The sequence below is a fragment of the Camelus bactrianus genome, chromosome 18 (genome assembly GCF_048773025.1).
Source record: "Camelus bactrianus isolate YW-2024 breed Bactrian camel chromosome 18, ASM4877302v1, whole genome shotgun sequence".
Classification (NCBI taxonomy): domain Eukaryota; kingdom Metazoa; phylum Chordata; class Mammalia; order Artiodactyla; family Camelidae; genus Camelus; species Camelus bactrianus.
In genome coordinates this window covers 21,781,622-21,795,014 of record NC_133556.1, presented here as the reverse complement: position 1 = coordinate 21,795,014, position 13,393 = coordinate 21,781,622, and the positions used below count along the sequence as shown (strand labels likewise).

Genomic DNA, 13,393 nt, shown 5'->3' with positions numbered 1-13,393 from the left:
TCTGGAGTTCTGCCTTCTTGGCTGAAGAGCTTGGTTAGGTCTGAACCATACCTACTGCGGCCAGGGACAGACAGTGTCCTGATTGGCCGAGCCTGAGCTCTGTGACCACCCCTGAAACTGACAATAGAGAGAGGCCCTCCCCTTCCACACAGACTGGCAGTGGAGGACATCCAGTCCAAAATATTGGATGGTAACTTTCCCGCTATGCAAGGTGGGTAAGCTCTAAAGATCTGCTGTACAACATTGTGCTTATTAATCCACAGCACTATCCTGTACGCTTAGAAAGTGTTAAAAGGGTAGGTCTTGTTATCTGTTCTTACAGCAGTTTTTTTTAAAACGGATGCTGTCAGAAGGGGAAGGGAGAATGGATTCTGTGCAGGCAGGAACAGCACATGTATCTTATGTTTCCCAACTTGAAATTAACTGCTCCTTCCTCTGTGGCTCAGAGATACACCTCTCACATCTCTCATCTCCTCCTGCCTTGGTCAATAAGTTTCATGTGTGTCCATGTCTCCATCAGTTTTTTTGAAGCTCACTGGGGATGGAAACCGTGTCTTAAGCTCTTCAGGGTCCCCAGCTCCTGCTGTACCAGGACAGTGTAAGGGTCCAGGACATGCCTGGTTAAGTTGAATGAGGTTTCAGGGCCCAATGTGACTACTGTGCCCCTCAAACAGTCCCCAGGAAGAAACATCAGAGAAACACCACCCCTCCCCAAGGATAGCCGAGCTCACCCCACCTCTGTGGTCTCTCTGGTTTCCCCAGGCAAAGCCAACAAGAATGTTCAGTGGGACGAGGACTCGGTGGAGTACATGCTAGCCAACCCGGTGAGAATCGCCTTCGTCCTGGTGGTCCACGGCCGCGCCTCCCGGCAGCTGCAGCGCATGTTCAAGGCCATCTACCACAAGGACCACTTCTACTACATCCACGTGGACAAGGTGAGGACCGCCCTGGTCAGGTCGCCCCACGCTGGCCTTTCTCTGAGGGTCTGTCTGCCCCCTCCAAGCTGGCCTCCCTTGCAGGGAAGCCTTGCAGGCTGAACAGGTGCCTCCCCTCAGAGCATCTGGTCTTGAAGTGATGTGTGTGTGTGTGTGTTGATTTCAAAGTTCCCAGCTGGGACTTGAGGCTTTCTCCATAAATATTGTCATTTGTACCTCTTTTCCTCACTGTCACACTGTCCAGTTCGGTGCCTGCCACTCTGTGAGGATAGCTCACCCAGGGCTCACTTTTTCCGTAAGAGGCCAGAGAGTAAGTATTTTAGACTTTGTGGGCCATACACTCTTGTCATGGCTACTCAGCTCTGGCTTGAGTAAGTAAAGTCGCCATATATATATATATATATACACACATAAATGAATGTGTGTGACTATGTTCCAATAAAACTTTATTTACAAAAACCTGCAGCAGGCTTGCTGACCCCGAGCCATCTTGTCCGAGAGGCTTCTGTCGGTCTGTTGATGTGACGTGACTATGTCTTTAGTCAAGAAAGTAAAGAGGATGCTGATCCAAAAAGTCTGCGGGCCTGTGAGAGGGTAATGGAGACATTCCACCCCTCGAAATGCTCATCAGGTTTAGAGTCAGCCATATTTCTTAGCGTGTCATCCTCAGACCATGTGCATCCGTCTTGTATACAAATGCAGGCTCCCAGGCACCAGCCTATACCAAGTGAACCAGGAGCTCAGAGGCGGGGCCGGGGACTCTGCATTTCATATAGCTAAAGGAATACTTAAAAAAAAACAAAGATTCGAATAGCGATGCAGAGAGACACCCCAGGCCTGAACCGGTTACTTGGCCAAGTTCAGCAGCCATGTTCCCTAGACGGGAAGGGACAGAGTGGGGGCAAGGGGAAGGGACTTGTCTGGGTGTTTTCTGGGTTGCTGAATGTCACCCTTTCTCTCCTGGGACAAGCGCTCTGATTATCTGCACCGGCAAGTGCTCCAGTTCGCCAGGCAGTACAGCAATGTCCGCGTCACCCCCTGGAGGATGGCCACCATCTGGGGGGGCGCCAGCCTCCTGTCCACGTACCTGCAGAGCATGCGGGACCTCCTGGAGATGACCGACTGGCCCTGGGACTTCTTCATCAACCTCAGCGCAGCCGACTACCCCATCAGGTAAGGCGGCCCCGGCCCCAGGCCAGCCTGCTCTGCAGTCCCCTCCCTCCCACCTTCCCTGTCCCAGCTGGGAGGCCAGAGGCAGAAGCAGCTTGCCTCCTGTCCAGAGACGGCTTCCTGCCTCTGTGGAGAGCTCACGCACTGTCTCCGTGAGCTCTCTCTCCACGGACTCCACGCCAGGCCTGAGAGTCACGTGTGTGTTGGTTCATTCATTCACTCATTCAATAGAGATGTCTTGAGTACAGTTTTCCCAGCTCTGTTAGAGAACACACTGAAAAGACCGAAATCCCTGACCACAAGCTGCTGCCATTCAAGTAGCGGAGACAGACAACAAAGTCAATTAGTAAACTGGTACATCAGAAAAATGTACGAAAATGAATATATGTGTGTATACGCATGACTGGGACACTGTGCTGTACCCCAGAAACTGACACACTGTAATTGACTGTACTTCAATAAAAAAAAATAAATTTTAAAAATTAATAAAAGGAAAACAAAGCAGAGAGTAGAAGCAGGGGAGAGTTGAAAATTTTTCTTATTGAAGTATAGTTAATTTATAACATTGTGTTAGATTCAGGTGATTCAGTTATACACATATATGTATATATCTGTGTTCTTTTTTCAATTCTTTTTCATTATGGTTTATTGCAAGATATTAAGTATAGCTCCCAGTGTTCTATAGTAAATCCTTGTTGTTTAGCTATTTTATATATAGTTGTGTGCATATGTTAATCCCATGTTCCCAATTTCTCCCTCCCACCACTTCCCCTTTGGTAACTGTAAGTTTGTTTTTTTATGTTTGTGTTTTATGTTTGTGTTTGGTAAATCAGTTTGTACTACTTTTTAAATTCCACATATAAATGATACTATATATTTGTCTTTCTCTGTCTGACTTACTTCACTTAGTATGATAATCTCTAGGTCCATCCGTGTTGCTGCAAATGGCATTATTTCATTCTTTTATGGCTGAGTAGTATTTCATTGTATATCTATACACCACATCTTCTTTATCCATTCATCTGTCAATGGACACTTAGGTTACTTCCATGTCTTGGCTGTTGTAAATAGTGCTGCTATGAACACTGGGGTGCATGTATCTTTTCGAATTGAAGCTTTCGTCTTTTCTGGATGTATGGCGAGGAGTGGGGTTGCTGAATCATATGGTAATTCTGTTTTTAGGGTTTTAAAGAATCTCCATACTGTTTTCCATAGTGGCTGCACCAATTTGTATTTGCACCAACAGCGTAGGAGGGTTCCCTTTGGAGAGTTGGAATTTTAATGAGAGTAGCCAAGAACGTCCTTCCCGAGAAGAATGCAAGACGGTGAAGGAATGAGCCGCTCAGGCAGGGAGTGTGTCCAGGCTGAGGGCAGAGCGGGCTTTGAGCCCTGAGGTGGGGACATGCCTGGTGTGTTCCAGGAAAACAGGGCTCAGTGTGTCTGGAACAGAGTAAGTGAGGGGACAGTAGTACGAGACAGAGGTCAGAGAGAAGATTGGGGCAACGTCATGGGGAATCTAGAATTTCGCTGCTACTCAAAGCAAGATGGGAACCACTGGCATGTTTCACGCAGAGGAAGGTCAAGGTCTAGCTTAGGTGTTAAACTGAAGGGAACATAGTGGAAGAAGGGAGGGCTGTCACAGCCCAGGCAGAATTACACACACGTGTCTCTGGGCTGTTGGAGGCCCATCAGTGTGTTTGTCTGACTCCTGTCAAATTGTAACAAATGAATTGATTGCCCACATTTTAAAACTGGGAGATTGCAACTGATCTCTAGCTTCTCTTGAGGGTCCTCCCACTCTGGGCCTGCATACAATTGTGTGCAGCTGGTGGGGCAGCCAGCAGCCCTGAGGCTGAGACGAACTCAGAGGCCACCAGGAAGGTCTGTCCCTTTGCACAAGCATTGATCTACTCTTTAAAAGAGACCATAGGCAAAAAAAAACAAAAAAAAAAACCTCCACAAAATCTTGTAAAGGAAAAAAAAAAGTCAAGAAAATGAACTATATTCCTTATCAAGAAGGCAGCTCTTGGCTTGACTGTGTCTTCCGTCTTAATACTGACACGGCTGAAAAGGAGAAGTGGACGGGGGTGAATGAGAGGGCCTTCCTTCCTCTGAGTGCACTGGGGATAGTGTTCACAGAAGAGCTAGTTGAAGGCATCTTTTGAAAAAATCTTTTATCAGTGCAATTTTCAAACATGCACAAGCATATGAGACCAGTGTAACAACCCCCTCATATACATCACTCAGTTTCAACTATAATGAATTCATGGTGTCTTGTATATGTACTTCCACCCTCTTTCACGAACCCCGGTGAAGCATTTCCAAGACATCAGATAATTGCATCTGTAAATATTTCAGTATACATACCTGAAAGATAAAGTCTCTCTTTGAATTTAACATCAACGTGACTATCACACCTAAAATATTAACAGTCATTCTTAATGCTGTCAGATATCGAGGTCACGTATTCCCAGGAGTTTGGCTTTTGAATCAGGATCCAGGCATGGAGGGAAGTTCTCTATTTAAAACTAGAAATGGTTTCTGGCTCCTTCATTTCCTGATTCCCAGCGCCCTCCTTCAGTCCTGGGCTCAGTGGCATCCCATCACATTCTGGAAGAACCTGGACCTTGGAGGAGATCCGAGGAAGGGACAATCTTGGTCAGGGTAGGCAGGATGCTCCTGCACCTTTTGAACCGGAGAAAAATTATGGGATTAGAAAGATACCAGTTCCCTTTTGTTGATAGGATGGCAGGGATACAGAGGGTGATTCTGAAGCACTGCTGGCAGATTTTTAGTTACTTATTCCTTCAGCATTCATTCTGCAAACATTTAGGAAGCAACTCTTCTGCTAGGCACTACTTGGGCATTCCATGGACCACGTATCCAAGCAGAGAAGATGAATAATGTGGGGGAGGCATCATACTAGCTGTGAACAGACTATAAAGAAAAGAAGATGGTGTGATTGGGGGAGGGACATAACCAGGAGGTCAGAACAGCCTGAGGATATGCAGCAGCTTTGAGCTGAGACCAGAAGGATAGGAAGGGATCATCAGGCAAATGGAAAACAGAAGATCATTCTAGACTAGGATTTCCCAACCTGGGCACTGATGATGCTGGGCTGGATCTTTCTTGGTCATGGGGGCTGCCCATGTTTAGCAGCACCCCAGCCTCTACCTACTGGATGCCGGCAGTGCTCCCAGCCCCCAGTCACTGATACCTCCAGATGTTGTTTCCTGGAGGAGGAAAAGCACCTGCAGCTGAGAACTCCGCGGTTTCCGAGAGAGAGAACCACCTGGACGACACTTGGGTCAGAGATGAGCTAGTTGCATATGAGAAATTTAAACATGGCTGGAATGTAATAAACAAGACAATGAGGAGAGGTGAGTCTAGAAAAGCACAAGGCGAGAGTGAGTTAGAACATCCTCCCCACACCTTCCAAGAAAGGACCGTGTTCAGAAATATCCCAGAAATGCTCTGTGCAGCTGCTAACGTGGCAGGTACTCCCTTCAGGGGTCAAGATTCCTACTCTCCCTCTTCCAGACATCCAGTGGCGGTCTGAGAGGGCATCTCGGCCGAGGTCAGGTGGTGACACTTGGCTGGAAATCCTAAGGTCATGTGAGCGTGCCTGTGACCTTTCCAGGAGAATCGCATCAGCTCTCAAGGCTGCTCCCTAGAGGCCATGTGTTGATTTGCAAGTGGAAGCCGAAACCACAGCCATTTACCAGGTCGGCTCCACCAAGCTATCAGGATCCTGGCATCTCAGTTTCCAAGAGGATGAGGGCTCAGGCCGTCCTCCGATGGCTTGAGGTTTGAGTGGGAGCTCTGCCACCCCACTGGCCATCGGCAATGAAGTTCAGTCTGTGAAATCAGGATACAGTTATAGAACCTAGCAGAGTTTGGGCACTTAGAAAGCTCAGTCAACGTCACCGGTTAATCCCAGAGCTCCAGCCAAGGCTGAAGCTCATAATCTCCAAAAAAGGCCCGGAAATCCTTTCTCAGGCCACGTGGCCCTCCTATTTAGGGGTTCAGAGAAGAGAATCCTCGCTTTCTTAGCGTCAATGCTCCAGTTCTCGCGATGTCTCTGTCGGTCTGGCTCTCCCTCTCCCTGCTCGCATCTCCATGCCCCTCCCCCACCAGTTCTCCTGCCCACGCGTTTTGCCGGCTTTATGGCCACAGGCACTTCATGCACCAAGCACTGCTGGTTCCTCTTGCAGTTGTTTTCCTGAAGTCACCCCACACAAAAACATATGAATTTTGCAGATGAATGGTTTTATCCTGGGCAACTCTGATAGGTTTTCTCTTCCCATCTGCCACTCCATCTGTAGCTTCCAAAACCACGACTTCTCCCCTCCCGGGAAGGATGAGCAGACTTGGGAGTCTTCTCCTAAGGGGCGGGGGTGCCCAAGTTAGAAGCTTCTATGAGGCTCTAAAACCCTGGAGGGGTATCCAAGGGCAGAGCGCGCCCGGCGTGGCTGCTCTAGCTGTTACTGATTTGAGGTCGCCTCCCTGTGCCCGCTGCCCAGCTCTACCTGCGGGCCAGACTCGTCCGCCTTTACTGGCCGGCAGCCTCGTTGAGACCCTGGACACTGACAGCCTGGTTGCAGATTCTGCCACCGCTGACTGGCCGTGTGAATCGGCACAAGTTGCTTCTTCAGGGTTAAAGGAAATATTGCACATCAAAGGCTTAACACAGTGCCTGACACCAGAAGTGCTCCGTACACGCAGGCTGTTGTTATTACAGCGATGGAGGAGCACAGGCACTACGGGCGGGACTTCGCCACCAGCTCAGTTGCTTTCCTTTTTCCCCTTTTCTCATGAAAAGACCGGGAAAATATTTCTTGAACTCGTGTCTCCTCCAAAAATGGGGAAGTCCGAGTTAGCCTTGAAGACTGGATGTTTCCAGACAAACAGGTTAGAAGCAACTCATTTGTGAATGGGAAGATAGTCTTGGATTTGGAATATGCAAGCTAAGTGTGTTTAAAGAATCCAGGCCTTCCCACTTCTCTGTTGATGTGACCGCCTGGCCTACGTAGGCTCTGGTTGTAGCGGCTTATGTATCCTGTGCCTGGATGAAAATGGATGTTTTCAAACACTGAGAACCCTGCTAGGTCTGGGATCATAAAGGACATCATGGTTGTCCTCTATTCTACTGACTGACTAAGGCAGGAAATTGCGCTAGCATTCTTCAGTTAGGTGGGTCACAGGACGGGATAAAACCGAAAGCACTTTGCACTTGGTTTGGGCCAGTAGTGACAGACCCCACACCGTCTGTCCTTCGCCGGGCTGTGTGTCCTGGAGCAAATCAGATGCAAAGGCTGATTGTGTCCAAACATTCTGTTTGGGATGTACCTCTGTGCGCGCGCGCGCGCGCGTGTGTGTGTGTGCAGGCACGTGGCAGGGGAAACAGTATTGCAGCTTTTCAAACTAAACCCAGGGTCTACTAATTCTGTCTCTTGGGGATCCATACCAACAAGGTCTAACTCAGGGGGACCCTCCATGTGGACATTCAAGCTACACTTGACCATAGTCCCAAACTTCTGTCTTGAGATACCACCAGGGACCCAGGGCAGGAGCATAAAGGCTGTTCTGTGGCACCTTCTCGGGAAAAGCCAGCTCATAACGACAGGAAGTAAGTGTCCAGGCTTCTCAATTCACCTGCCCCCACCGGCCCCTGTCAATCACTCCTCTGTCTCTATAGATTTACCTATTCTGGATATTTCATATGAATGGAACCATACAGTTTGTGACATTTTGTGACTGGCTTCTTTCACTTAGGTTAATATTTTTGTGGCTTAGCCACACTGTGGCACATGTCAGCACTTCATCGTTTCTTATGGCTGAATACCATTCCATCTTGTGGTATGCCACAATTTGTTTACCCATTCATCAGTTGGTAGAACTGGGATTCTTTAGAACTCCCCAAAAGTCCTTTCTCTTGTCTAGCTTGGATTGGGCCGTATGCCCTGAAGTGAGGACCTCATCCGGTGTAAGAAGGTGCGAGACCTCATCCGGTGTAAGATGGGACTCTGCGCAGCACTGATACTTAGGGGCTCTTGTTGACTGGGCCCTGATGATGCCGAGGTCAGAGTAGAGGTGCTGATCTGATGCACCCCCGTCCACCGAAGCTTGGTGATCTTTCCTATTCAGCCTGGCCTTCCCCTGCCTAGGACTAGCAGACAAGTTCCCAGTGATTTCAGTTGGCTGAGACAGATTCGAGTTGAAGATGGAAAGATGGAGTTCTAGGATCTGAGGCTTAAGCTTACCTTCTCCCTTCTTTCACCATCCAGATCCCTTCTGAAGGCAGCCTGGGGGTGTCTTGGGGAGGAAAGAGCTCAGGCTGCTGCCCAGTGTGCCAGCTGAAATGATCCTCTACTCCCACAGAGTGGGGGCTCCTCTGACTTCATTCATTTACCCAGTAAATATTTATTGAGCAGCTGCTATGCACTGGACACTGTGCTGGGTACCAGGTGTTCGACAGTATGGAAAAACACAGTCAGTTCCTGCCTTTGTCCTAGTGGCTGAGGGTGCAGACTTGAGCCACACCACCTGGGTTTGAATCCCAGCTCTTCTGTCTACTAGCTGTGTGAACTTGGACTTGAAAAAATCACTAATGTCTCTGGGCCTCAGTTACCTCATCTGTAAAATGGGTATAATAACAGCACCACCAAATACAGTTCCTAGAGGGTGAAATGAATTAATGGATGTAACATGCTTAGTAGACAGTAAGCACTGTCTAGATGACAGCCATTGTTATTAATTGAGGGGGCGGACATTAATTAGAATAATCACACGAGTTCACACATGTTTACAAAGTGAGGCCAATGTTCTGAAGGAAAGGAAGGGAGGATGTAAGAGCCCTTAGCAAGCAAAGCTCACCCGGACTGGGAGATCTGGGGCAGCTTCCTGGAGGAGGCAGCATGTGACCTGAGGTGCGTGAGAGGGGTAGGAGTTAGCTAGCTGCAGTGTGCACAGTCTGGGAGAGTCTTCCCAGAAAGGAGGTGGCATGGGCAAAGGCCCGGTGGTAGGTGGGACTCCAGCATGTTTGAAGGGCTGAAACACCACAAGCAAGGGCTTGCCTTGCTACCAGTGAAGTGGGGCGAGCCAGTTCCTGCAGGGACTGTTGATCACCTGTCCTGTGGTGGAGTCCTTAGCCTGTGAGCGGTGCAGTTTTAACGAGGAATAACCGTATTTACAGTATATTTACAATATAGCTCACTTTGGCTGCTGTGAGACAGCATGGGGTGGGGGCCCAGTGGGAATGCGGAGGCCAGTGAGGAAGGAGGTGATTGCTGATGATAATGCAGAACCACATTCAGGGAGCCCCCTCCGCCCGGCAGAGGCGGGAATCCTGGAAACCATTGTGAGCTTCTGAATCCAAGCAGCCTCTCGGCCTTGTGGTCACACAGAGCCAGACAGCCGCCTTCCATGTGGGGACCAGGCCCCCCACCTGCACAAAACAGCCCCATCCTCAGGAGGCTAACAGAGCAGGGCTGGCGCAGAGGACCCAGAACACCCAGGGGCCTGAGGCAATCATTTTAGAAGACGGAGCATGAGGCGGCGGGGAACAGCCTAAGGGCTGTGAAAGATGGGGAGGTCGAGACTTCTCTTCGTTCTTTTGGTTTTAATTGTGATCAAACATGCATAACATAAAATTTACCATCTTAACCAGTTTTAAGTGTACAATTCAGTAAAGCACACTCACGCTGTTGTGCAGCCAAGCTCCAGAACTCTTTTCGTCTTGCAAAATTGAAACTCTGTACCTATTAAACAACAATTAATTCCCCATTCTGCCTCCCCCAGCCCTTGGCCACCAGCATTCCGTTTTCTGTTTCTGTGAATTTGGCTGCTCTAGGTACTTCATAGAAATGGAATCATACAATATTTGTCTTTTTTGTGACTGGTTTTATTTCACTTAGCACAGTATCCTCAAGGTTCATTGATGCTGTAGCATGTGCCAGAATTTCCTCCCTTTCTAAGAGTGAATAAATGTCCATTGTATGCATAGACCACATTTTGCTTACCTGTTCATCCATCACTGATGGACAGTTGGGTGATTTCGACCTCATGGCTCTGGTAAATAATGCTGCTATGAACATGGGGGTAGAAATAACTCTTCACCTTCCTGCTTTCAGTACTTTGGGGTCTATGCCCAGAAACAGAATTACTGAATCACATGGTGGTTCTATTTTTATTTTTGAGGACTCTCCATACTATTTTCCATAGTGGCTATACCAATTTCCATTCCCATCAGCAGTGCACAAGGGTCCAGTTTCTCTACATCCTTGCTAACACATTTTTCTATTATTTCTCTTTTTTTTTTTTTTTTTGATAGTAGCTAGTCCTAATGGGTATGAGGTGTTTCTTAGTCTTTTTAAGGGGCATAAATTCGCAAAACAAGGGCCCTGGAACACTTGGAAGCTTTGAGTAGCTGATATAGATCTCAGTAGACCCACGAGATTAGCTCCAGAGAGTTGTCTCCCCAAAAGATCAGGGCTCTCAAATGATCCTTCTAGAACTTCTTCCCAACCCACATCAGTCTCGTCCTTCTGAATGGGACCACCTGTTCACCAGCAGCTGGAAATCTGTGTGCTCTCCACCTCACTGCTCCACCGGGACCTGCCAGGTCTAATCTAACCCTGACATCTTATGTATGTTCCCATCTGTGACCCCTCCATCTCGACCCAAGTCGGACCCTCATCACTTCACACCTGGGCCTTCAGACTCCCCCAAGAGGACATAGTCCAAGCCAGATCTTGAAAACAAGCTAGAGCTTTTCCAGGGCCATTTGGAAAACCAGAAGCCACCCGCCCCCTGTGGGAGTGGCTTGCAGAATATAATCATTTATTCACTCAAGCAAGTGTGCAGTTCACTTCCTGACTAGCAGTTGAATCAGGCGGAGTGCCAGGCACTGTGCTAGCTACTGGGAGATGCAGCAGTGGAACGGACTTGCTCATCCACTGAGTGAGTTTACAGTCATGGGAGGAATGGAGATGATGTTAGTAAAATAAAGTCAGGGTACTGGGAATGAGAAGGGGTCCTACTTTAGGGGTTGTGGTCAGGGAAGACGAGATGATTTCAAAGAGTGATGTTTAAGCCAAGCCTTGAAATGGGGCCCATTGTGAAAAAGAGGGAGTAGAGGTACCAGGCCAAGGAGGGGACAGCATGTGCAAGGTCCCTGTGGCAGGAAGAGCCCAGCGTGTCCCAGGAACTAAAGAGAACGGCGGCAGGTGGAGTAGAGGATGGAGGAGGGGAGTGGAGTGAGATGAGTTTGGAGAAACACGCAAGCCAGTGACTCATCTTCCTTCTTCAGCCCATCTGCCTGTCCTCTTGGCACCCTTGGCCTCTGTCCTAGCTTCCTCAGGCTGCTGTACGAAATGACCACCAAGTGGGTGTCTTCAGGCAACAGAAATGTATTCTCTTGCAGTTCTAGGGGCTCAAAGTCTGAAATCAAGGCGCCAGCTCCGAGGGAAAACCATCCTTTCCTCTTCCTAGTTTCTGGTGGTTGCCATTAGTCCTTGGGGTTCCTTGCCTTGAAGACAGACCACTCCAAGCTCTACCTCCGTCTTCATTTGATCTTCTTTCCTACGTCTGTCTCTCTTCTCATGACCTTCTTCTAGAGATACCCTGGATTTAGGGCCCACCCTAATCATCTGAACCAGTTCCATCCACAAACACCCTATTTCCACAGCAGGTCACCCTCTGAAGTTCCAAGTGGATATGAATTTAGATGGTGGGGTGGGGGGGACACCTTTCAACCCAGTCCAGCCTTCCGCTGCCCCTTGCTGGGCCGAGTTCAGGAGGCAGCTGCCCTGTGGGAGGGGGCAGTGTGCCCTGGGTCTCCAGCAGCATCTGGAGTGGGCACAGCCAGGAGCCCACTTGGAAGGCAGCTCCTGAACCACTCCGTCCTCTCACCTCTGTGTGGGGACAGAGCTGGTGCCCTTCAGTTCCTTCATTCAACAGTTATTTCTTGAGCACTGACCAACCACCGGGCTCTGGGGGACAACAGGCAGCAAAACAGATAGGGTCCCTGCCACGGGGAGCACAGCATCCCAGGACATGGTTCTTAACAAGGGAAAGTCTCCTGAGTGATTCCTGGAGATTATCTTTAAAATACCTGTCAAATATCAGGACTCCATCCCAAACCAGTTGAATATAAATTCTTTATGGGAAGCAAGAATCTCTGTATTTTTCAAAGCTCTGCAGGTGATTGGAATACACAGAGAGGGTTGAAGTCCCCTGGTCTGGGGAAGATCTAGACCTTCATCATTTACAGTAGTAAATAACAGGGTGAGGGCTAGGGTGCAAAATATGTTGGCCTCAGTACTTCGTGGGAGGTCATATTTGGGAGCCTGATACCAGATCTTCGGGTGTGATCATCTCAGCACCCAGCCACTTTTATTCTTTGGGTGTTCAGAGGTACACACCCTCTTTCTGGAGACCGAAAATCCAGGTGGAGACCATGCAAGGAAAGCTCCACCCAGATAATGTGCGCTTCGGAAAGGGCAGATCGGCTCAGGCTGTTGGCCACGAGGGAATTGGAAAAACATGCCAGTAATTATGCTGTTAACGGTTTTGTTTGCATCTAGTAGCAAAATAATCATTGCCTCAGCCCTGTTATTTATCCGCCTGCCAGAGCACACGCGGAAATGTGGTTTGCTTTCCTCTTGCAGGCTGTTCTGGGTCGCCCAAGCTGTATTTTAGGCTGGACAGCTCTTTGGGGGTTTCTGGAGGTGAGGAGTGACCCAGAGCAACCCCTGGACATAGTCAGGCTGGAATTCTTGGGGTTCTCATGGGACGCAAATGGAAAGCACCGAGACTTCTCAGAAAGTCGAGTGTGGAGCGCAGTCCTGGCTAACGGAGATAAGGAAGGACATCCCTGGGAGGGTGCAGGGAGTTCACGCCATCAGTGCAGGAGGTGGCAGAACCAAAGGCAAGAACGGCATGGCTGTTCTTTCACCCAAGGGATGCTGAAATAAGTGCCAGCTATGTTGTATGTTTGTTGGCTGTTTGTTTGTTTTCCCTTCTTTCATTACTGAAAAAAGTTCAGTCCTGGGGAGAAGAGGTGGTTGGTTTCATCTTGAGTCATGTGTCCATTCTTTGGCCAGCAGGGCTGAGCACTTCGGTCATTCCTTCATTCCCTCATTCATCACATGCTTACTGAGATCCTGCAAGATGCCAGGCAGTGCTCTAGACCAGCGCTGCCCAGTACAACTTACTGTGCGGTTGGAAGTGTTCTCTGACCTCGCCATCCAGGGCAGGGGGCCGCCAGCCCACCCGTGACTGTTGAG

General features: G+C 48.9%; 1 protein-coding gene across 1 annotated transcript in view; it reads left to right on the top strand.

Moving 5' to 3' along the window:
- The window catches only part of XYLT1 (xylosyltransferase 1), a 292,269-nt gene that overhangs the window by 210,113 nt on the left and 68,763 nt on the right, over positions 1 to 13,393 (top strand). Inside the window, exons 4-5 of the mRNA XM_074346282.1 lie at positions 763 to 935; positions 1,906 to 2,108. Coding sequence (XP_074202383.1) covers positions 763 to 935; positions 1,906 to 2,108 — 376 coding nt within the window. The remainder of the gene's footprint in view (positions 1 to 762; positions 936 to 1,905; positions 2,109 to 13,393) is intronic.